Source organism: Haliaeetus albicilla, chromosome 25 (genome assembly GCF_947461875.1).
Source record: "Haliaeetus albicilla chromosome 25, bHalAlb1.1, whole genome shotgun sequence".
Classification (NCBI taxonomy): Eukaryota; Metazoa; Chordata; class Aves; order Accipitriformes; family Accipitridae; genus Haliaeetus; species Haliaeetus albicilla.
In genome coordinates this window covers 20339117-20364453 of record NC_091507.1, presented here as the reverse complement: position 1 = coordinate 20364453, position 25337 = coordinate 20339117, and the positions used below count along the sequence as shown (strand labels likewise).

At 40.3% G+C, this 25337-nt stretch overlaps 2 protein-coding genes across 12 annotated transcripts in view; both read right to left on the bottom strand.

Annotated features, from left to right (window-relative positions):
- RGPD4 (RANBP2 like and GRIP domain containing 4) overlaps positions 1–19931 on the bottom strand; it is a 34085-nt gene extending 14154 nt beyond the window's left edge. For all 4 annotated transcript variants that reach the window (XM_069770172.1, XM_069770174.1, XM_069770173.1 and 1 more), the window contains exons 1-20: positions 19776–19931; positions 17376–17443; positions 16775–16886; positions 15729–15881; positions 14673–14903; positions 14097–14242; positions 12403–12595; positions 11589–11679; positions 10515–10724; positions 9821–9999; positions 9556–9731; positions 9117–9240; positions 8022–8183; positions 7555–7692; positions 7318–7464; positions 6654–6836; positions 6489–6572; positions 5851–5989; positions 5578–5675; positions 435–5031 (exon numbers count right to left, since the gene is read on the bottom strand). In XM_069770172.1, coding sequence (XP_069626273.1) covers positions 435–5031; positions 5578–5675; positions 5851–5989; positions 6489–6572; positions 6654–6836; positions 7318–7464; positions 7555–7692; positions 8022–8183; positions 9117–9240; positions 9556–9731; positions 9821–9999; positions 10515–10724; positions 11589–11679; positions 12403–12595; positions 14097–14242; positions 14673–14903; positions 15729–15881; positions 16775–16886; positions 17376–17443; positions 19776–19850 — 7306 coding nt within the window. In that variant the 5' untranslated portion in view covers positions 19851–19931. The remainder of the gene's footprint in view (positions 1–434; positions 5032–5577; positions 5676–5850; positions 5990–6488; positions 6573–6653; positions 6837–7317; positions 7465–7554; positions 7693–8021; positions 8184–9116; positions 9241–9555; positions 9732–9820; positions 10000–10514; positions 10725–11588; positions 11680–12402; positions 12596–14096; positions 14243–14672; positions 14904–15728; positions 15882–16774; positions 16887–17375; positions 17444–19775) is intronic.
- Positions 19932–23034: 3103 nt separating this feature from the next.
- The window catches only part of LIMS1 (LIM zinc finger domain containing 1), a 73991-nt gene continuing 71688 nt past the window's right edge, over positions 23035–25337 (bottom strand). For 6 of the 8 annotated variants that reach the window (XM_069770168.1, XM_069770169.1, XM_069770171.1 and 3 more), the window contains 2 exons: positions 24901–25092; positions 23035–24508 (listed from right to left, as the gene is read on the bottom strand). In XM_069770168.1, coding sequence (XP_069626269.1) covers positions 24945–25092 — 148 coding nt within the window. In that variant the 3' untranslated portion in view covers positions 23035–24508; positions 24901–24944. The remainder of the gene's footprint in view (positions 24509–24900; positions 25093–25337) is intronic. The other 2 variants (XM_009919075.2, XM_009919067.2) reach the window with 1 other exon arrangement.

Below are 25337 nucleotides of genomic sequence, written 5' to 3'. Positions count from 1 at the left end.
TTCAAATTTTGGCTGAAGCACACATTTGCTGTTCTCACACATTACAAACCAGAGCAAAGGCCCAGGTACACACACTACGAATTCAACTAAAGTTTAAAAAGAAGTGAATCCCCAGCTCCTTCTTTAAGTACTTAAGCCTGAGATTCAATTACAGCACTTCACAGAGTTATAGCTCCTACCTGAAATCCCCCTCTCTCACTAATCAACAAAACTCCATCCTGCATCACACACTTTCAATTTTCTATGAAAATAATTATGACTTAAAATTGACTCCTTTAGTTGAAACTCTTGAGAACTTGTGAAGACATAGGTATCCGCATTAGAATGGAATGAAACTACACATTATCGAGACAACAAAAAGTAATGAATAGCATAGAGATGACTGCTTAATAAGTTGCTTAGTTGAATGAAGTACTAGTTCAATTGACACTCACCTTTTTCCAGAATTCTAAATGAGAAGTTGGAGGGTCCATCTTGTGTTGAAGTAGGCAAGTTGTCTACCTTGCTGTCTGGAGGCTTCTGAGGAGTACTAGAGCTTTTTGGTGGTTCAGAGACTTCCAGTTCTTTCTGAGCTGTGTTCTGAGACACTGGAATGTGGTCTTCACTCTTTCTTGGAGGATTAAAGCTGAAGCCAAAGAGAGAACCAGTGGCTGAAGTATTTCCAAACGTGAAAGTCTTTGACTTTTCATTACTGAAAATGCTCTTGACAGATTCAGATCCAAATACAAACTTTGGAGGAGAAACCACTGTTTTTGTTGGTGTTTCAGAAGTGTTTGACACCTCTTTAACCTCTACAGTTACATCAGAAGTATTGTCACCATGGCTAAGGTCAGTTCTTTCTCTGGTAGTTTCTTCCAGTACAGCTACAGCGTTTTTACCACATGGAGATTCCTTCGGTGTATTGGCACGAGAAGAAAGAGGTGTTATCAACGTCTCTCTCTCTTGGGCATGCTTTGCTTCATCAAAAATTTGCTTAAATGAGTCTGCAACATCTTGCAGCTTGAATCGCACAGCTAGAAGTTCTACTTTCCTCTCTCCATCTGCAAAGTCACATGCAGTCCATACCCATGCTCTATCAGATCCTTTCATTTGTTGCATATTCATGTCTGGTGTTATTCTATGATTGGCACAGAGTTTTAGTACCTGGTCCCTTCTCATTACTATACGTACTTGTTTGTTGTCGTAGTTCTGTAATATCTTGATGTCCCCAATACCTCTCTCTTTCCACTGATTAGCATCTTTGTCATATCTGTAGAGCTTAGCTCTGTGACTGAAGACAACTTGCTCATTTTCCTCACCACTGGTCACTTCCACGAGATCAGGCAGAGGTACCACAGGTTCAAAGTACTGCCCATCTCTCTCCTCTTCCTGAGTAACATCAGAATCTTCATCTGTGCCTACTGATGTTCTACTCTGGTTCTGTTTGGCAGGAGATTTGGATGGGCTTAAGGCAGATTTAAAGCTGAAACTAAAACCTGTGGTAGACTCTCCAAATCTAAACAGATTTTTCCTTACAGGACTACTTGCAAGAGGTGATGCATACACAGAACTACTTACACTATCATCCAATGCTTCTTCACGCAAATCATAGTTATCCCATTCCAGAGTAGGCCCAGTACTTTCAGCATGCGGCTTTATAACCAGATCAGAAGTACTGCTGGCACAAACAGAGTTTCCATTTTCCTCTTCTGACAGTTTAGTTTTGTCATCTGTCAGAAACGTTTTGAGATCTTTTAAGTCACACTTCATTTCTTCTGCTTTCTGTATAAGTTGTGCTGTCCTACCTGTATCAACAAGTTTATGGGGTGTCTGCAGCGGTATATCTAGTAGTAGCCTCTGACATTCTTCAAACTTCTGTTTGAACTCCTCAGCCTGCTCTGGCGTCTTGAATTTTGCTGCCAGATGTTCCAACTTAGCATCACCATCAGAGTAGTCATTGGCCATCCACATCCATGCTTTGTCCGAGCCAGACAGCTGTTTCAAGTTCATTGTTGTTGTTATCCAGTGATTTGCACACACCTTCAGTACCTGTTCACGCCGCATTAATATTCTTACTTTGCCATTAACTTCATTTTTAAGAATCTTCAGGTTACCCACCCCACGTTCTTTCCACTGGCTTGTTTCTGGATCAAACCTGAACAGCTTTACTCTTTGGGAGTATAATACTTTCTCATCTTCCTCTCCTGTAAATGGTTCTACTTTTTCAGGCATCTGAACTATAGGTTCAAAATGGATATCATCACTGTCCTCTGTCTTATACACATCATCATCCTTCTCACCAAGGTCAGCAGATGTATTTGATTTGTTATCTGTTTTAGAATCCTGTGAAGAAAACAGTTTTTCACCTGCACCTGAAAAGCCTTTGAAGTTAGGGTCTTTTTTGCCAAACTGAAAGCCTTCCCCAGGAGTACTTTTCGCAAGCTCGGCAAAAGTAAAAGTGCTGCTGTTTTGCCCAAAAACAAAGTCGCCTTTCTCCTTGTTTGCCGATTCTTGAAATTGGAACGTAATTCCGCTATCTGAAGGCGGTTCCTTTTTGTCTTTTTCATCAGTGCTTTTTAAGAAGCCAGTTGTACACTCTTTGGATGGCTCATCTTTCTTAGTGGTATTTTTACTAGGCTCCTGTATCCCAAATTTAAATCCGTCTGCAGGCACTGGCATTGAAAAGCTAAATCCTTCCTTTGCAGACTTAGCTTCAGTATCAGAAGGAATCTGAAACGTAAATGATGGTGTCTTGCCTTGCTCACCATGACCAAACTTAAAGCCCTTTTCTAAGAAATCACACTTGAAGCCTGTTCCCAACTGTCCTCCAGCAGGTTCAGATAACTTACTTTTCAAGCCAAAAGTAGGAGTTGATGAAGCATCACCAGCAGGCTTACCAGATGGATTTGGCGTTTGGCAGGCTGCACAGGCTGGTGAAGAACCTTCATTCCTCACAAGACAAGTACTACAATCCCACTGCCCTTCCTTTTTAGCAAAAAGCCCTTCAAATCCATTTTTCTGTGGCTTACTTGCATCAGCAATGGAACCAAACCTTGGAGCAGGGGATGCCTGAACATTAGGTATAGGCACATTTGGTTGACTTTGAGAGTTAGGATTCTGACAAGAACGACAATTCACATCTTTTGCTTCATTTTGGACTAGGCATACAGAGCAGTCCCACTGACCTTCTTTTTTAGAAAATGCAGTTCCCAAGTCATTTTGAGTAGCCTTTGGAGCAATTGCTTGGCCAAATTTAGAAGAAGTTTGTTGACCAGATACTGCTGTATTAGTTTTGTTTGGATTCTGGCACGCAACACACTTGGAGGCAGTGGGTTCGTTTCTTACTAAACAGACACTGCAATCCCATTGACCTTCCTTTTTAGCAAAAGCAGATCCAAATTTGTCCTGCACAGTACTACCACTGGCTTTGAAACTTCCAGCAGAGTCATTTAATGGGGTGCCATGTGTTTCCCACATATCTGGATTTGGACTTTGACATGCCACACAATTCTTTGCAGCTGCTTCATTTAGAACTAAACATACTTTACACTCCCATTGATCCTTCTTCACGAGATGCTGCCCAAACCCACCAGAAGAATAGGTTTGCGGGGCTTCCTTTCCAAATGAAAAAGTGGTAGGGCCAGACGCAGTTGATGTAGCTGTAAGACTGCCTTTGCTATCAGATTCACTGCTCACCCCATCTTTTGGGAACTGAAAGCCAAAGTTCAGGGTCCCAGAAATGGATCTGCTAGGCTCCTTGATGTCCTGATTTGTTGTTTCTCTTGCAGTCCCACTACTCTGAGTCACAGATGTGTCAACATTTGATCCCAAGGTTTTTAAAATATTCTGTGACTCCTCAAACTTACTTTTGAAAAGCATTGCTTCCTCAGGCGTTTTAAATCTAATTGCAAGCTGTTCTGGTTTTGGCAACTCATCTGCATAATCTAAAGCATGCCATACAAAAGACTTATCTGATCCAGCATTGGGAGTTAATTTCATATCAGTATTTATGTAGTGATTTGCACAGATTTTCAGCACTTGGTCCCGTCTCATTAGAAGACGAAATTTGCCAGACACTTTATGTTTCAGTATTTTCACATTTCCAATACCCCTTTCTTTCCATTCTTTAGATTCTGCATCAAAACGAAAGAGCTTGGCTCTGTTGCAGAAGAATTCTTCTTCATCTTCCTCACCTGTCTTTACTTCAATCTTGTCAGGGAGTGGCACCACAGGATCAAAATGAGGACCATCATCATCCTCGTCTCCACCATGGGTGCTTCCTCCCTCTGTTTCATGACTTCTATTGGCCAAATCCGAATTTGAAGTCATAAATACAAGCTTGCTTGGTTCTTGGACACTAAACATATCGCTCTTCTCAAACCCCAGGTTTTTGTGTGCATTTTGTCCCATGCTTTCTCTAAAAGAGATGCCTGGAATATGCTTATTGCCAAAATTGAAGATGCTTCTTTGACTATTTGTGTGATCATTAACTGGTTTTTGTTCAATATGTCTATCATCCTGTAAAGGTCTATCAGATGTCAGAAGACCCAAGAGGCTTTCACTGCTATTAAAAGCTGCATTAGCAGGCTGTGTTGTAGCTTGAAGAGAAGAAAAGGTAAAGTCTCCATCATTAGACTTGAAGTTAGTGTTGAATTTAAAAGTTGTTGGTTGACTCGACTGTGCTGGTGTTGGCAGAGATGTTTTTGATCCTTCTGCTGTTCCCGGCTGTCCAAATTTAGATTTTGGAAACTCTATCACTTTTGATTCTGCAGGCTTTAAAGCTGGTGGCGCAACTGAAGGCTTTGTGAAATAGCCTGGTTCAGGCAATGGTGGATTTGTGCTTGCCTGTGGAACACCGTAATTGTAATAATCATCACCCCCACGAGGGGAAATGAGTCCAGTAGCAGGAGAATCAAAACGCAGAGGTGTGCCATATATTTCTTGGGAAAACATACAAGCAGAAGTGTTTTGCAGAGGTGGTGTATGCATCGGTTGTTGATAAGCATATATATGTTGCTGAGGTGTAAGTCGGTTCATGCCATAGACAGGAGCCTAAAGAAAAAAGCAGAAAACAATTGCTTTGCTTATTATGGTAACAGAGGACAAAGTCTTACTGTGCTGAAGCATACATAACATGTACTCTCAAAAGCAGGGCATATTTTCATACGAGTTTAAGTCTAAACTAACTTTAACTTAGTTTAAACTGATTAGTTTAAATCTTAAAAGGGCATCTGAAAATAAGCATTGAAAAAGCACAAGATGAGTGGACTGTTTTTTTATGGAAAAAAGCCTTGAAAACCCCATTCTCTTTTGCCATACTACCTGGAGGGGGTAGGGGGAAGAATAAATTAAGTGCTATCACACATACCCTGTAGGGTACACGTACTAACATATTACACATATTTTGCTGACTTTTCCTCCCAAACTCCACATCCCCCAAATTAGGCAGAAAGATAAGTTATCAGTTTATCACGAGAAGTCCACATTTACCAAATACTATACAAGGAACTGCAATGACATCCAAATACACATAGAACTAAAATCAGTCATTTTCACTAGATCATTGGAAGTAGCTTAAGTAGATAGATTTGTTCTCACCTTCGTTGGTGTTACATTGGTTGCAGCAGTTCTGAGAAGATACTGAGAGTTATAGGCAGGGGATTGGCTGTAGTAAACAGATGGGCCAGTGGTAGCAACTAAAAAGGAACAACAGGAAAACAGTTTATACTTGATTTTTTTGTTATTGTTGTTTTGAATGGACTTTCCCCAGCAATCAGTTTTTAATTGTAATTCATTAAAAACACTTCTGCATTATTTTCAAAAGTCTTACTTTTACTTAAGCATTCAGATAAAAATTCAGCAGCAACTTACCTGTTAATGGAGCCTCATGAAGATTTTGTGCTCTCTGATAGCCCTCTGACATTGTATCTGTTCCATAGCTTTCAGCAGGCCACCGATGAGACGATGCATTTGAGTTGGAATTATTAAGTTTCATTTCTTGCATTTCATTCTGTCAAGACAGTGAGCCAATCAAAATATATACTACATAGGTATTTGTAGAAGAAAACATAAGGAACAATCCCTACCCTTTTGCTATTTAAAAGCAAGTTCAAGCTTGGGGAAAAAAAAAAATTAAATCAAGAGGTACCTGCTGGAATCATCCACGATCTGCCCATGCAGTACAAAGTACTAAAATTGTGTTCTAGAGCCAGAAGTAAAACAAAACCAGAGCCAAGTGGATGAGAACCAAGCTGATGAAAGCAGAACTCTTTCTGTATACAGCCCTTAGACAAGTTGCCTCTACACCCCTGCCAAAATCCCAAGTAAGAGCTTTTAAGCAAAAAGATTTAGTCTTGCACTCAATTTAGGCAGACGTTTGTAAAAGATAATTCCACTGATTGAAGTAATAGTCTAGGAACTATAAGTTAGCCCATGCTGTTTTTACAAAATCCTTACCGTAGCTACAAGGCCAACTGTTCTTCACTGAATATGGTGACAAAATTGTTTACCTTTAAAGCTTCCACTTGCTGACAGATCATCTGAAGTATAGATCTGTGATCTTCTGCCCACTGAGGAGGAGTTTTAGGAGAAAACTAGAAAAAAAAAGTTAATTGAATCTAGTGAATTTTTCTTCAAACATAACAATTCCCTGAAATAATAGCTGGCTAATATACCTTGTAGCTCTTAGTTGGTGAAAGAGAGAACTTAGTTGGTGATGGAGTGGAATGTTTCAGCTCTGAATCTACAGCTCGTGACAGACCATTTCTGAAGGCAGGACTTCCCTCTTCACCATTCTCACCAAGTTCCTGGATCACTGTATCTAGCATTTCCCTCACAGTTTCAATAGACACCGGCAGCTAGAAAGTTATTTGAAACATGAGTCATGATTGCAATTCTCCCTCAGAACAAGACAGACTACATTCAGAATTCTGGCTGAACAATTCACAAGGCTTTCATTACACAAATACTGTTTTTTCAGCAACGTTCCAAATCTGTTAAGATTCACGTAAGAAAACAATTCACACAATCATTAGTTATATTTTTTTTTAACTATCAACCTCTATAAAAAGATAGTGGCAAAAGTTATTTTTTTTACATTAAAGCTTTCATCCACAGGGTAGTCTGAATACTGCATCATCTGGTAAGTTACAGAAGTTACCCAGAGTTTATCAATCCACTGGTGTTAAGCAGGTTATTTGTCTTGAGTGGAGAAGTTTAACTTGCCTTAATACAAAGCCTGGTCTAAAAAAGCTAACAAATGCAAATGGTTTCATTCTGAAACAATAACCAAAGCCACTGCATCTCTTGTTCCAAGTTCTTAAAGCAAGAATTACTTACTTTCTCAGTTACTGACATATCTGAGGAGCTTTCCTCAATGATTTTCATTAAATAATGCTTGCTTTTAAGAAGATAGGTTTTGTGTTCTTCTTGTTCTTCTGGCAGCATGGCATCATTTTCAATTTCTTCAGCCTTTCTTTGGAAGATCTAAAGAAAAGGACGCAGATTAATTAAGAGCAGTCAGAAGGCAACTGAAAAAAGCAAAGCATTTTGGGGTGATGCAATTTATAAACTTACCATGGCAAGATTCCAGTATGAAACCACATTCTTAATAGCTTCAAATGCTAATAAAGCATCATCAGTTTTGCCATCAACTGCATCCAACATTGCAAATGCTATACGTGCCTCTTCTTCATATGCTGCAACCTGAAACACCTAGAAAGAAAGTGAAAGACAACTCGTTCCTAACAATGGAATGAGATAATTATTTGTTTTCCTATAATACAGGGAAAATACTTTTTAAAGAAAGTTGGTACTAAGGATGTTCAGTGCCTTCCAATCATATACACAGTTTTAAAGGTAAGAATGAAGTTGTAAGGAGAGATTTTTTCCCTCCTTTATCAGATAATGATAAAATTTGGTAGCATCAGTAACAGTTTTATAGTAATAACATGAGTTGCACAATGCAGATAAAAATCCCACAACTATGTAAGTTTCTGACATAGACCCTCTCTTACTTCAGCCTTGGCTTAATCAATCTGTACCTGAATGTCTACACTATGGAAGTGTTTGAAGAGAGGATCAGTAGGTTCAGGAATACTCCTCTTCTTTTTGATAGTTTCCAGCATAGGCAAAACTTTCTTCCAGTAATAGACACTTCGTCCAATGTATTCCTTCTGGTCATAGAAAGAGTTAAGGCTAATGCCCTGGTGAAGAAAATGGAATAGAAGCACTTGTTATTTCGCTGTTCATGCATATCCTTCTCCTGTTTTCTTGAAAAGTTCCAAGAGTGCTTCTCTGACACTTGAGATAAGCCCTCCGAGGTTTATCTCAAGAGCTATGTAAAGCAACATACATGTAGAAAATAACACTACAGTTTAAGACACAAGTAGGGTGACTAAAGCAACTAATTTGCCTGACTGCTGTGGTTTAACCACAGCCAGCAACTAAGCACCACGCAGCTGCTCGGTCACTCCCCCCCCACCAGTGAGATGGAGGAGAAAATCAGGAAAAGAAGTAAAACCCGTGGGTTGAGATAAGAACGGTTTAATAGAACAGAAAAGAAGAAACTAATAACGATAACACTAATAAAATGACAACAGTAATAATAAAAGGATCGGAATATACAAATGATGCACAGTGCAATTGCTCACCACCCCGCCAATTGATGCCCAGTTAGTCCCCAAGCAGCAATTCCCCTGCCCCCACTCCCCCCAGTATATACACTAGATGGGACGTCACATGGTATGGAATACCCCACTGGCCACTTCGGGACCACTGCCCTGGCTGTGTCCTGTGCCAACTTCTTGTGCCCCTCCAGCTTTCTTGCTGGCTGGGCATGAGAAGCTGAAAAATCCCTGACTTGAGACTAAACATTACTTAGCAAGAACTGAAAACATCAGTATGAGAAGAATATTGATAACACACTGAACTCAAAACATAGCACTGTACCAGCTACTAGGAAGACAATCAACTCTATTGCAGCTGAAACCAGGACACTGACAAAATAAACAGCAGTTCTCAATAACACATTCTCATCTGGTTTTTTTTTTCCCTCCCCTCTCTGTCTGTTTATAGTATGGAAAATAAGAGAGAAAAACACCTCAGCTTCTACATATTTAAAAATAATCTCAGCTTACTGTTTTTTGCAGGCTTTTTGCCCAGTGTATAATTAAGGCAGGTTGAAGGCCATGCTTCTCCAGTGTTCGCAGAGTACTTATTCCATGCTGCACATTAAGCCTCAGTTTTGCTGCTGTTCCTGGTCTGAATATCAGAAGAAACATTGCTTGATTAGTATTCTCTATTTTTCATCTGTTCACATGTCATTTGCTTGATGAATATAGCCGACAGTTTTAGTCCTAACCTGCCTCTAGTTTAGAAATGCATTGTTAGAAATGAAAAAATCCATTTTTAGAAATATTTCAAGTGTATCAAGTCCCTACTACAAAGCTTTAGTGTCCAAAATACATCAAAAAAAGAAATTTAACTTTACAAGAATCTATTGGGACCAATCCAAGCTGCTGTAGCAGGAGCAGCCTAAAGGCTTGATCAAACATTTCCAAACTGAAAAAGCCTTACGTTGTTTTTCTCTGAATAAGAGTACGAACGGCATCCCACCAGGATCTTTGGTTTTCGGTATAGAGCTGTTTGTACACTGGCAATGGTAAGAATTGAGGCTGATGTGCATCGTAGTGAGAATTAAACTTCTCTTGCAATTGTAAGTTGCTAGTGAATACCACCCCAAGTAGGAATACCTGTTTTTGTAAAAATAAATAAATAAGAGGTATTAAATACCAAAAAGCTTGAATTATAGTACTTTTAAGAACTTGGGAAGTTTACTTACTTCAAGGTCCAATAGGCAAATGGATTCAGGAGCATCTGTCTCAAGTCTCGATGTTTCTTGGGGCAAGTGAAAAAGCTGTTTTAACCATTTGCGCATTGGGGGTAAGACTGACATAGAGTTCCACTGCAAGCCAAGCCACACGAGGTGCTGGAGACTGCCACTGTGCATTCGAACAGCACCTATACAAAAACAAAGTTGGATGCAGATGTCAACTTCCTACAAGTCAGCAAAACCTGAATCTGATCAAAGCTGGGTTTCACATTTCACTCTGTCAGAGCAGCCAAAGATACTTTGCAGACCAATGAGCATCAAGATTCCAACTTTCACTTATGAAAGATTACAAACTTCAAATTAGCCAAATATATCAAGTAGACAGTTCATGTGAGTGCTCAAGCCATCAACCCCTTAAGCTTCTGAGGGGGTAACTCTCAGATTTCCTTTCACTTCCATCCTCACCACATTCAGTCCAACAGGCAACTATTTTTAGCAATCCTATTAACTTCTCCAAAATCTTTAAGGAATAATTCAAGTAAGACTTTATTGCAAAGTCAAGAAGTGCAAGTCTTGCCTAGGACAGGAGGGCAACTTTTGACAGCTATTCCAGGTATTTGTCTTTTGTTGCAATATGAAGTATTTGTAGAAGAGCTTCTGCTACAGAAAGTTGTGTTGAGTTTCAGAAAGTAACGCCTCTTACCAATATCATATTTATTAAGTTCCACTTGCACTGGTGCTTGTGTATTGACATTTCCAATATCATCTGTGCCAATAAAAGATCTCTCTTTAGAAGCTCCACTCTCAAACAGGCTATCAAACAATGTAAACAAACCACTCTTGTTTGCAAATGATTCCACAATCTCTTTAAAGAAATCTTGCTTTCCACGGCTTAAGTTCAGCAGCATATGACCTAAAAAACAAAAATATCACTTCACATAAATAAAGCAGTGAACATAAGGAAAATAATATTTGGTACACTGTTCTCACTACCGGAGGCTAGGCAGAAATCAGGATTTCCCCTTATGAAACCTACAGACTGTTTTGTTCTCCCTGTAATTAGGTCAGTGTTTCAGCACATAGGCTTTCCAAGCTTTTAGTGACAACAATCCCAAGGCATTTGTAAATCCAGTTCTTTGGGAAAACAAAGCCGTCTTCTTATCATTACTATTCAAGGGGCATTGCAACTGTCCTTAAAATAAGTAGCTGTAATACAAGTAGAAGTCTGTCTTATCAAAATCCATTCTGAAACAACTGAATCTGACGTCTAGTGGGTTCGTTTGTTTTATCTAGGCACTGCAAGAGTTTGTAGACTGAAAAACTGCCTATACTTAGCAGCAGAAAGAGCAAAGCTGATGAACAAGTAAGAGGATAGAAAGGACAGGGCAACAGTAATATTTTCGTTTCTTCTTGGGGCTAACAATACTTGCAAAATAGCATCAGCAGACAGAAGCCATGTCCAATAGATTAAGAGACTGTAAAAGTTAGGTTCTATCGTAGTGTGCTGGAGAGGCAAAAAGGAGGGGGAAAAACCACACCTGAAAAAAAGAGAACACACTCTACCAGCATGCTAAAGAGGAGAAAAAAACCCCAAACCTTTAGGTGTCAGGATCAAACTACTGTTTTGTTTTACACATGTTGTCAGAATCTAGAAGGTTTTATTACATATTGAACTGCTAACATTTCAAGATAACAAATGTATTCTTTAACAAACCGCTTAGCCTTTGAAGTAACTATCCATAACACTAAAATGGAACTATGTAGCTATTTTTATTACCAGACTGGCTTTTTCGATCACAGGCCAACATTTCAAGCACATCTTGTCCAGCTTGATCCCCTTTTATTAGTTTTGACTTTGGTTTAGGAACCTGGTAATGTAAGGAGGAAATTGTTACAACTTTTTCACGATAAGAGCGGATCATTTAGATTAGTCTTAAGAATTAGGAAACAAGCTTCTTTGTAGCATTAGAAAACTATAGAAACACCCCCCCCCCCCCAATTCATTCTGAAGGTACTGTATCACAGATGCCTGGGGGGTGAGGGGAAGTGAGTGGGGAACCCACCCAAAACACACAAACCCCCGAGGTGGGCAATTACAGCTATTGCAAGTAACATTAAGTGCACACAAAAGCAAAGTAATACCCGGAATGCAAGCAGTGGCATAAAAAGGACAATCAATTTTACTTCATAAGGAAAAGAATTAAGCTTGATTTTTTAGCTGCTGTCTACACAAGTGTATGGGAACTATTAAGTTCATACCCTTCCCTCCCTATAGCAATACACCTAATACTTAACATATGTGTTCAGCTGTATTACAGAAAAGGGAATATACTATAGGAAATAAACTCACTAGCCTTTAAGAATCAGGTTACTCTGACAAGGGAAACAGCTGAAGACACTTTTACCCCATTCATGTTATTTGAAACCTTTTAAAGAATTGTGAAAGGGTAGGGTTTGGTGAGTGAAAAGGGAGTCTTTCCTTGGGCACAAAAACACTATTTCATTTCAGGAATACAGGAGTTCAACACATGTACAGCAAAAACATTTCAAGAACTGCATCAACTAAAGGCATAAACTGAAAAATGACTTACCTGGAAACTTATCAGATAACACAATGCTGCTAGTTCACACACAACTCTCCACTGTGCCTCATTGTGTTGGGCCATTTTCAGTAGCAAAGTTCCAGCATGCATGTAGAGCTGTCCTTTCATTTCCACAAAGGTACGAGACAACTCATCCGGCCCGTTCACGTATGGTTTCACTGACTGAAGCACACGATCAAAACTAAAATGTAGAGAAGACTCATTCTAAACAGAGTCCTGGTAAAAGCTATAACAGATGGTTTTGGTTGATGTTATTTAACTGTGAATCAAGTAACCTGATGAGTCAATGGTTAGTACTGTCTCTGTTGCACGAAACCTGAGTTGCACCAGAAAGTACAATAATGGTCTCAAACTCCCAAAGCTCTCAACATAGTTTACTGAAGTAAACATATTCAATATTATCTAGATATTTACAGTCTTTTTCAGCACATCTTTGCACAGCTGCTTTCAAAACTACTCTCCCAAACCACGTGGATAAACTCGCTCCCTACTGTGGATTTAGAGACATGCAGGAAGCACTGTTACTTCCCTTCATTTATCAGAAAGGCCCAAAATACAGCTAGACAGGCTCTTCAGAAATAGAAGGTACTGTAGAAATCTGAGTAGTTGGACGCTAGTATACAACCCCCATTCAGGAGAGGCTTTCCAGAAAACAGTTAAAACGCTCTTTCAATTACGTGACAAAACTATAATGGCTGTTAGCATTGCCATGATCTGGAAGTGCTTCAGATGTTATCACCTTGAAAGGCTCTAATAAAATGGCAACAGAAAACCCCAGATGGTTTTGGTCAATGTTAGAGGAGAAAAAGAATATAAAACATACTTGGGCATTAAGTATTCCTCATCCATTGTCTGTATTACTTCAAATACTCATTCAAGATTAACAGACTGAAGACTATTATTTTACAAAAGACAATATAACAGCCATTGCATAATTGAAGAACAAAGCTAAGTCAATAAAAGCGAGTAAGAAAGGGAAGATAACAGAAAGGAAGGAACACAGATCTTAATATACTAACTAGAAACATTGTTTCATACTACTCTAAGTGTGCCACAGACTATATGTCTTGAAGTCAGCTGGCTTAGCTGGCCCTGTAACACCACCAGTTTTCCCTGAAGGAGAGTGTTCTTACTGCAGGTGGCTTCCTCCCTCCCAATTATACTATATACCTAAAGTTCCTAATTATTCCAGTATATGTTGTGTTAATTTAGAACAAAATGATGAGGACAAAGCTGATAAACACCCAAAACTACCTCTTGTGTGGTTTTGGGGTTTTTTTTGTTGGGTTTGGTTGTTTGGGTTTTTTTTAATTGCCTGGGAAATCTGGATTAGTCAATTGCTGAAGTACAGAACAACATTCTCTTACTAAAGGGAAAGAAGGTACAAAGTTAATTGACCCAGGATATCAATAAGTCTTTTGCATGGCTGCATGTTGACTATTCAAACAAGGCCTGCATCTCTGTCAAAAGATAGCTTGGGATTCAAAGCCAGTAAGAACAGTCCTTAGTGGCTAGTACAGAGAAGCTCCTCTCACATCCACAAACAAGTTAAGCAGTGAAATAGAAGCTTGGTAGTTGTTCTGTGACCCAGGAGGAAAAAAAAAAACCAACCAAACCCCCCCCCCAAACCCCCAATTCTTAGAGATTTTTTTTTTTAACTACAGGAAAAGTTAAAACAGTACCTTTCAAGTGCCTCTCTGCATTCCTGAACATCTCTAGAAGAAAGTGTCATTTTGACAAAGCTGGAATAGGCCAGCAGATGATCTTTCTTGATAGCTCTCCAGTTATTTTTATCAGACTCCAAGTCTTGTAAAGATTCCAGATATTCCTAAAGAAGAAAGTTCATCACAGGATAAGGAACAGTCATCCTTCCATGAAGGCAAGGCAGTACTTCTCCAAAACATAATAGTAGCATTTACTGCATAATCCAGTTTCACAGGTGAGACCTTAACATATTCTTCAGCAGCGAAGTTCCAGGGAACTATTTGCCTGAGCAATTTTATCGCTAATGGAACTGCTGTGTCTAACTCAGCTTTTGAAGTTAGAAACTCAATAGGTCTATAAGGCATAATTTTAGGGAGAAAATTCCAATTAAAAAAACCCAAGTAGTATTTTGTAATTCCATTGGTTTCAGCAGACTTGCATTTGAAGGAGTTAAATCACTTGAGAAATAGCTGTCAGAGTAATGACACTAAGAGAAATAGACCAGTTAAAAAAGATATGGAAGACTATCACAGGATCAAAACATGATTAAACACCTCAAATGTCTCTACAACACAGGAACACCATTCCAGGCTTGACTGCAAAGGTATTTTCTTCTCTGCTTCCTGACAATGGAGCACAGCATCTCTTAATCTGTTATTTGAACGGTAGAGTGCAACTAGTCTGATGTTTATGTAGACATCATCGGGTCTTGCATAAAGTTCTGCTTGAATCAAGTCAAAAAGCTGATTCCATCCATCTTCACCTTTACAATCCAGTAACTGCTCCTGTTAAACGTGAAGGCAACATGTTAGTATTTCATTTCCCATGTGAGTCTTTTCAGCAACTACAGTACCAGACAGTTTTCTTTGCTCCACTCTGTAGACTACATGACTCAAACTATGCTACTCTTAATAGCTTTCAAGTATTACATAAAGTTTGATGAAATACATATTTTAAAATGGAGATAACTATCATAGAACAAAATCCTTAGAAGAATTTGCCTCTTACCAACGGTAAGTAATGCTTGTTAAACCATTTGGTTCAATGACAGCATACCCTGCCTTGCTTAAAAAAACCCAGACATCTTAAGACTTCAATGTGGTTGCTGCCTAGCTAAACAAAATTAATATACCTGTGCAAAAGTGAGGTCGCATGACTGAAAGCATTCACACAATATTTGAGAATGACAGCATTTCTCACATTCTGCAGTTAATCATAATACAGATTTAAAAACAAAAAAGCAGCGTAGAGCAAGAAAGTCTGAGATCACAGGCCTGCTACCTTCCTGCAAGTGACACAACAGAAAGATCAAGTAGTGCCTACCTAGTCTTAACTTCTTAGATGTGATAACTAACACAGTTTCTCAGCATTTTTGAAGAGGATTAACCTTGAAACATTAAAAAGGGTGTGAAAGCCTGTAGCTGCAGCTTTCCTGAAAGCTAGACAAAAATGTCAGACTGCAAAGAAAGTAACATCTATTAGATTTAATACCAAAGATTCTACAATAACTTAGCCAGGGAGAGTTTTGTGTCAGCTGACATGCAAAAAGCACTCCAGTCAGATGCTGAAAGCTTCTTCAAGCCATAGAACAGAGATAATTTGGAATTTACCTTCAACCTGTAAACAGCAGGACTCCCAGGAAAGAGCTTAGCAGCTCTCTCAACCCAGTATTTTGCTCTTCCATCCGTAATGTCGTTATTGCATAGTAACTCTGCAATCTTCAATACAAGGTCTTTCTGTGTTGGGTTCAATTCCACAGAACGCTAGTTTTCCCCATGCACAGGAGGAAAAAAAAAAGGGTAACTTGATTTTACAATCCATATAGAACAGGAAAGAGTTATCCCCCCCAAACAGACACAGCAATAGATCTATCAATATAGAATATATTAAGAAAAGCCTTTCTAAATGCTACCACTAGTTTACAGCACCCAGATACAACTGCTGGATTTCAGAAGAGCACAAGAAAAATAATGCAAAAGCCAGCTCCTCTGCACCTACCACTAGCCACTGCCATACACAGGCAGCAGACTGTAAGGAGCTCTAGTCTAGCCAGATGTGGACACTTTTAAAAAGAACTAGTTAAGACACACAGTTTAAGAAGTGTGATAGCACTTCATGGAGCTGTGCTGGCAACCAGACTTCTGAGCACATCATCTCCCTCCCCAAAACCAGAACAAAGACATTCCGATTGGGAATTTGACATTTATATGCTTGCCTAATCGAAATTAATTTGCCCCTGCCTCCTCTAAAACCAACCAAACAAAAACCACACTAGGCCTACAGTCTTGTAGTAGCAACTAGATCCGTGTTGTCATCACAGTCGACATTAAGGAATTCTACCACAGTCACAGATCCTTAGTCCAAAAGGCAATGTATGCCACAGGAAGAATTTTAACAGCAGGTAGCACAAAGATCAAGTCCAGAAAAAACAAAACAAAGAATCAACTTAAAAATATACTACTGAAGCAAGTGATACCAAGTGAAGAATCTCCTCTGCAGTGCTTCGTAATGCTTTCCATTGTCAAATGTGTATAAATAATACAGTTTTTCCAGGAACATGTTTTCTTCTACGGGTTTGAGAATGTCCAGCACAGGATTTTAAAAGTCCACTTACAAAGGAATAAAGCAGGACATTAGGGGTCAGTGTAGTACTTACCTTGTAACATCCAAAAGCTTTTTCTATGTTATCCTCAGCTTCATAAATTTGTCCAAGAAATCTGTGTGCTTTGGGATCTCTCTCTTGTACGTTGAGGTATGTAGATATATACCTATGGAGGGGAAAAAAAGTCAGTTACTTGACCAATATTTTAAAATAATAATCCAGCCCCCACGAGCTATAATAACAACTTAATCTTCCACACAGGAATTATAGAGGTATTTTGTTCTAGATACTTTGGCTCACCCTTAAAGTAAGAAGCAACATTGTTTTACATGTACAGATGCTACTTACTTGCCAGCAAGTATTTCTGTTTATTAAAAAAAAAAAAAAAGCTGTAGGTCACAGAAATAGTACGAACTACAGAATACAATGAGGAAAAAAAGCCATTTCAACCAGGTAAGTTTTTCAGTACCACATAACCAATCTTCTTTTAAGTTGTTGCTTTATAAAGATTTAAATGGCACTCAATACCGACATTCACTGCTACCTTAAAACAGCATGATATTCATCTTGGTTTCTCTGCTCTACTTCATATTAATTTACCTTTTCTCTTATGCTTTAGAGAACAGAAAAACAAACATACATCAATGCATGTTACCTTTTAGCCAGTTCATATTCTTTTATTTCAAAATAAAGCTTAGCAAAGAGGAATCCTTTCATCGATTTCTGAAGGAGAAAAAAACATGAGACGTCCTTTAGACATACGGTACTTTTAAAATAATTCAAACAGGGTGACCCTTCTTTTCAGCAATGCATAATACTTTTAAATGACTGAATTTGACAACTATTTATCAGCTCAAATTCACTCTTCATATTTGAAGGTTTGTTTTTGAAAGATGCAGCATTAAGAATGAAAAGAGTACGTTTTTCCTATAAGGCTACAAGGCAAAATAGAGATTACAAGTGAAGCAAGCAACAAGCCCATATACATGTGACATTTCATAAACACTTCTGATTAAAGAGAGTGGAAGAATGGGGTCAGCTACATTTCCTCTCTTTTGTTGCAATGTAGCAAAGAAAAAAAAAAATCCTACAAACCAAGAGAGATCTGTCATTTAGCCCTGCTGTAGTATACTGTCATCAGACACTACTGTTCAAATAAATATACTTGAGGAAAAAGCAATTTCTACCTAAGTCATTCTCAGTCTGGGTAAGAAATGCATTTCTCTAGTAGTTTATTTCTGATGTTGTCAGCCTAAGATAACTTGAACATACACACCCTATAGGTGAAAGGTGAAACATCTCCAAAGGTATTTTGGGGGGGTGGGGGGGGAGGATAGAACAAGGAAGAAACAAAAGGAAAACAAAAAGAAACACAGAGAGCAGACAGAGGGCAAGATGGCAGAAGCATGGACAGGAGGAGAACAGTGAAAAGAATGAGCTAAAGAACTAAGTCACAATCAAAAACCCCAAGGTAGAAATAAACCAGACAGAAATTTAAAGCTTGAGCTCCCAGTATCAGTTCAAAAGCAGATTTTGTTTGTGAACCAAGAATTACTGAAACTAGTTACATCTATGATTCCAAACAAGTGTGTACATTTTGAATACACTTGAATTACTAGTCTCCCTCCCTCTCTCACCCCTGCTATTTGTTCAAAATTTTAAGTGGTTTAGAAAATGAAAGCACACCTCCTAAGATACTTCAAAAATACAGACTGAAAACTTGAAGTACGTTGTAAAAAGGAAACACTGAAATATGTCAGAGTGGAGTCACACTTGGCATCTCCTTTTAAACACAGATGAAAAGAAGCCTCAAAATAAATGCTTTGCAGCCTTATAAGCAACCCCCCTTAAATCAACACAACAAGAAAACCAGTAACTATTTCCACCATTGACTGTGCTATACAATTAGTTGTAAGCATTACTTAAACACAACAACAAAAAAAACCCACCTAAATATGCACCAGGTGGCCTGAAGCACAACAGAAAGAGAGGAAGTTTTTTTGTTGTTGAGTTCAATAGGAATATTGAAACAATTAAACAGCATCTCTGATTCTGGCAGTGAGGTACTTGACGTTGTCTGGTCTAAACAGCACCCAAGTCAACTAAAGGAACTTTGTTGCCCTTGGGAAAGGTACAAATGATGATGTACACAGGCCCTGCCTAAAGACCCCACTGCATAATGATGAACATGGATGCATTCATGCTATGCAACACACGCTGCTGAGTATTCTACCTCCACAATAAAATCAATTCAGAACAGCAGAACAGGATCTTTCAGGATTAAATAGCTCCCATGAATTGCATCAGACTGCTTACTGTGACCTGTATAACAATTTCCAGATATAATGGAAAATGGTAACCAACCATGCAGTTCCTCATCCCTCTCTCCACTTACTAAAATGGAGGAGGAAAATTATTTTCTCCCAGTTCTGCCTCTCTTGATACTGTTATTTCACAAAGCAGTCATACAGACAAGAATAGTAATCACACTGCACATAAAAGAAAACTGAAAGTGTCTCACATGTTCCCCATTTCAGTTCTTTTTCTAAAAAAGAAAAACTCAGGAAACTTAGAAACTACACTCTCACCAAACTGAAGAATTCTGTACTTAGGGAGCTGGCGGGCTCTGTAACGCCACACTAGGGCTCACCAGGTGTAAAAGACCAGTACACGGCTCTGGTAAACCACCGCTCCCGGGTAGGGAAGACACCTCCCGCAGGGGAACCCCCCCCCCCTCCCTCACAGCAGCTTCCCCTCCCTCCCTCGACTTAAAGAACCCCCGACTAGATACAGATTTCGGAAATACTCCCAGAAATACCACAACCGCCCCCCCCCCCCCAGCGGCAGGGCAGGAGCAGCGAGGCCTCCCGGCCGCGCGGGAGGCGGCCGTCCCCTCAGAAAACCCAGGCCGAGCCCCCCCCCCCCCCCCTCACAGGCCCGGCGCCACGCGAGGCAGGGAAAGGGATCCCACCGAGCCAGGAGAAGGAGGGGGGGGTCGGTCGGCCGCCGCGACGACCCCCGGTACCGGCGCAAGGAGGGAAGGGGAGGTCCTCACCTCTCTGGAGGAAGGCGCGGCGGCCTGCACGGAGGCGACGTACCGCTCCACTTCGGGCTTCGTGCGCCTCATCATGGCGGCGGCGGCGGTAACGGCCGGCCCCCCTCTAGGAGGAACGCCGCCCGTTCGCCGCCGGCCTTACGCCTTCGGAAGAGAAGGAAGAAGCGACGAAGCGGGACGCGGCGGCGGCTGCGCCTGACGCAAGTTCCCGCGCAACCGCACTCAGGGGAGGGAGGGGCCTCCGCCAGCACCGCGCATGCGCCCTTTGAGGGGCGGGCGGTGAGGAAAGAGCGGGAACGCGCAGCCGCCTCAGGGTGAGGCGGGGGAGCGGCGGTCGCTGAGGGGCCGTGGGGATGATGTCGGCTGAGGGGTTTGGGTCGGTGAGGGGATGGTAGATCCTCTCCTCCTGCCTGGATTTTGTGTCCCGCTGAATTTTAAGGGGCAGCTGATCTTGGCTCCGTTGTTATTAAACCGGCTTCCCTTCCTGCGTGGGCCTTGCGCCGCCACGGAAAATCCTTGTGTGTGTGGAACCAAGCTTTAGCGTTTTCTCACCTAAAACTGCATCTTGTGGATCGCAGCAACTATAAATTTAATCCATAAGCGTGGGCCTTGCCACTGAGATCCAACGCTCCAGAAAATGAGTTTCCAAATATTGTAGCAGCTGTGGTGCGAAACTTTATTTTCCAGGCAGTGTGAATAGCATAACTGCACTCTTTGGTATCATCCTAAGCTATACTTGGGAACATGGATCAAAAGATGGGGAGATCAGCAACCCTCGAGACAGGAGAAACCTGCAAGTGGCAGCTGTAAGAGTTTGGTGGTTCTGGGGTGCTGGTGACGTGGTGTAATTCCCAGCAGGCAGCCTCCGATTCTGCTCGCTGGAATTACCCGTCTCTTCTGCCCGCTCAGACGCTTCAGTCAAAATGAGGCCGCTGGGCTCTGTCTCTGAAGGAGCATCATTAAAAATTTGTCCAATTCTCAGTGTTGGGCGGCCCATTGACAGCTGTATGATTCTTGCTACACCTAAAAAATACTGACATCCCCACAGCTCTTAACATCTTTGCAGGAAAAATAAGGAAACATAGCTAACTTGTTCCCGTAAGGAGACCAGCGGCATTCATGTAACACCCTGACCCTCTCTTTTATTATTTCTTCTAGTAATGGTGATTAATTTAGACATCGGGTTTAATTCCCTAAGAAAAAAGAGAATATTTTTTCTCTGTACTTTTTAATGGTGTGTCTACAGCTGAGGTTACCAAACAATTTATCAACGCCTGCCGGGCTTGGTGCTGGTGCAGAGAACGCTGGGGTCGGCTCACTGGAGGACGTTACTGCTCTTCGGCTGATGGGGAGGTATGGGAAACTGCCTTCGTACAGACAAGGTCCAGTGACACTGGTCACTGTTTCGCACCCATCCCTGTGGAAGTGGGACCCCCCCGTGTTGTCCCGGGAAGGCAGCTCACCAGGCGGGACAGCAGTCCACTCTAGTGCTATCCCTGCAACCCGGCTGTGGTCAGCTTGGGTCACTACTTATCTGCTGGAACAGAGCGCAGGGCTTGCCACTGCCAGCAGCAGAAAGGCTTTAGGCTCAGCTTCTTCCCCCTGCAGCTACGTCCATTGGGTTTTCTGAAGTGCTCCCTACGGTTAGTCTAAGCAGGGGCTTCTGAAGGAATCTCTCTTGCCCATGCATGATTGATCCCAGGCAGCAGAAAGGGGCAAAGCTTCCGAGGCATCCGTTCCCAAATCCCAGGCTCACAGCCTTTTTGAGAGACCTAGTAGGGGTCATGGGTAGAAAAACAATAATAAAGTCTGTCTCTTTCAGGAAAGTATGTGCAGCTATGCAAAATATTTATAATACTGACAGGCCAGGAAGTGAGCTTCAACACCAGACTTGTAATTGTCCAGGCTGCCTAATTGCTAGCTTGGTCCCTGGCTCTGTTTTGCAACTGCTTTTAATTAATCCTCTTCATGACGGTGTCCAGGGATTTTATTTCAATGACAGTTCACTCCAAAGACAGCTCCCAAGAGAGCAGTGTGGATTTAGAGAACCCTCCACCTGAGATAGGACTCCAATAATAATAAAAAAATTTCACCATGAGGGCAATTAAGCACTGGAACATACTGCCCACAAAGGTCTGTGAAATCTCCTTCCGCAGAGATACTCAAGCCTGGCTGAGCAAGACCTTCAGTACTGATCCAGCTTTGAAGTTAGACCTGCTTTGAGCGGATGGCTGGACTAGCTGGCCTCTAGCAGTCCCTTCCAACCAACATTTTTTCCACGATTCATCAGGCTTTGAACCCTCCAGTACCCCCAGATGCTCTCAGCGCTACATCGCGGGGTCTGAGATACACACGCTCGTGTTCATGAAATACAAACCGCTGCCTCCATGAACTGTAACACAGCGTTCACCACCAGGAACGTGGAAACAAACAAAAAAAACCCCAGCCTGTGTTACAGCCACAGGGCTACCACAGAGCCGAGAGGAGACCCGTGGCTGCGCAGCGCCAACGAGGCCACTGTGTTGGAGATGGATGTCACCCCGAGCAATGTGGATGTGAGCCAGGTCTTGCCGTTCAGCCTCAGGGTTAGCGACCCTTCCCGACTCTTTGAGCAGTAAGGCTGTGCATACGTAGGCTGAAGGAAAAGATGTACAGTCGGTGTAATGTGGAAAACCTAGAATAAGAAGTGAACTACGATTTAAAGGAAGCATTGCTGAGTATGGTCTACTGAATCCATGGCACAGTCCAAAATCCAAACAGGGCTACCATGCTAGTTATGTAAACTTTTTCAGGGGACATTTTAAGCTTTTCTAGTCTTGGAGCACAGTCAGGACTGCCTTCAGTTACTGAACTGTTACGGCATTCAATAACTACGTAGGATAACATAGTAAAAAAATACCCTACCTAGCACTAAACTGGAAGTTTGTGGTGACCGTTTCATTACAGGGAGAGGCGGAGAGAAAAAACTGATAGGAAGGTGAATGTTTTACACTCAGACAAGATAATTTCTTTAGGAAAAACTAGTGACTGTGCCAATGCAGAAAATATCCAGAAGAATCAAGCTGTTCTTTATGAAACAAACTGCATTTCTTTCATGAACCTAAGAACTAACTACAGCGGGACATTTAGGAAAGGCATATGTCTCCTTTAAATCCGGATAATAAATATTTACATACAGTCACAGGTAAAAGCATAGGGAACCAATTGCTTTCCAGTTGCTTTCCCACCCTTCTCAAGCACTCATTTAAGAGAGGTGATACAAGGTTTAATAACATAAGCCTTTATTGATGACACTTGAAAGCAGATGTTTTAAAGCAACTAATTTTTCATAAACTGGAAAGAAAGTTTTACTTCCTATCATGTAATTACATAAAATCTGTTTAAGTCACTAATATAAAAAGAATAAAAAAATGTTTGCGTACTTCGTAATGTAGTACCATCAAGAAGTCCTAAGTAACTGTATTTTCTATAAAAAGGGGAAAAATAAAACAGATTTGCATGGACAGAAGTCAATAGTATAAAACAATTAAATGTATGTTATAAGGAATTCTGATGATTTGTGAGCTCAGTTCTTGAAGATGGCTAAAGAAATAGATCCTAGCAGGATCAACCCTTGTACATTTACACTCATAGGTGTAAAAGTAATATTGCCAGTTAACTGAAATACGCATTTTCAGTATTGTTCAGAAGATTAACAAAGTCTAGAAGCTAAATTTTAAGCTCAGGTGTTCACATTTGAAATAAAATACTTCTTGCATCCTGTATAATTAAGGCAAAGTATGTTATCTTTTGAAAATACCTTGTATATAGTTTCTGCATAAAAATACGAAATAAAAAATAAAACTATATATATATTTAATGGAACACTGTTATGCATGGTCCAGCAGAATAAGGCACAAAAAGTAAATAGAATGCAAAAGCATATATAAAAGTTAATGAGTTATTTTGAGTGGAATATAGCAAAATTCAAGTAGTTCTGAGTATGCTCATTTCTTGCAATAGGAATATATATTTTATATAGGTATTTCATGCTAAGCCTGATGTACAAAGATTCATCATGTAAGCATAATCTATCGTAAATAGGTCATTTGTACAGTGACTGTATTTAGAAATCTGATACTTTTCAAACTGTCTGAAACAAGGCTCCTTAATGAGATGACTTGGCCTGAAATCCAAGCGTGAATTTTTCCACCAGGCAGGCAAGTTTTGTGTGCATGCTTAATATAAAGGTTAATATTTTCATTAATATAAATAACAATGCATGCCCCTGAAGTTGGACACATTTGCAGTTTGTTTTGGCAGGTATTCACAAGCAAATTTTCTCTCTCTGTAAAATTCCACAGAGATTACTGCGCAGGATGGGCCACCTGCATCAGTTCACCTGCATTATCAGGGTCAGAAACCTTTCAGGTGAGCTGGTATTTAATTTAGTTTGGAAGTATGGTCTGTCTATCAACAAATAAGCATACGTGTATAGAGAACAGAGAATCTTAAGATATTTTGATTTGATAGAAGATGTACATCATCATTTGTTGTCTGATTGAAGCCTCAAAGCAGCTCCCCCTGCAAGTAATAGATGTAAGATTTTCACAAAGGAGGGGGAGAGCAGATGAAGTCTTTACTTCCTTCCCAAAGTTTCAGCGAGTTTCTTCAGTCTTTTCTTCAGCTCTAGAGGAAACTTCTCATAACACTTTTTGCAGACAGGCTTCATATCAAACTCAACAAATTTATTCCTAAAACAACAAAGCAAAACCCAAAGTTTTAGCAGCAGGAATAATGGGAAAAAAATATTTTAAAAAGTATCCTATCATCAAATGTGCACAGGCAAAAAATTACAACTGCAATTTATACATATATATGAAGTTACTTTTACAAGGTTATACACAGTAGACAGTAATTACAGTACCCTGTTGAGTAAGTTACACGGTTTTTACCCAGATGTCCATATTTATTAACCGTGTCATTTAAAAAGCCTTTCAAACCTAGTTGTAGAGCTAAACAGACTAAACATAAGATAATGGAATAACAAGTTAATATTTCAAGCTGCAGTTGTGTGAAAATATTTTGGTTTTGAATGCCATAAGTTCATGCAAAAACTTAAAATAAAAGCATCCTTAGCACTGACCAAAGAAGAAAGGAGCAGAGGTGGTGGTGAGAAGGGAAAAAAGTTTACAAACAGATTGGCTTTTTCTTTTTCTGCTTCTCTTTATCCTTTGCTTCACGTTCCCGTTTGGCAAGTCGTCGCTTAAATTCATCTGGCATTTTCTCATAACAGTGTTTGCAGACAGGTTTTAGATCAATTTCAACAAACTTATCCCTTTAGAGTTAAACACAGAAAAAATAAAGGACAGAAAAGGAGAAGAGTTAAGAAGACTAACTGAAGGAAGACCCGAACAGACAGCTGAAAGATGTAAATCAGTAAGTGGAGCAAGAGGAAGAAAGATGCACATATTTTCTCAATGCTGCTTATATGTTTTTCATACTATAACAGTTACACTATAGCAACATCTACACTCTGAAGGTAAGCACTGATATGTTTTGAAGGCATCACACTTATTGATA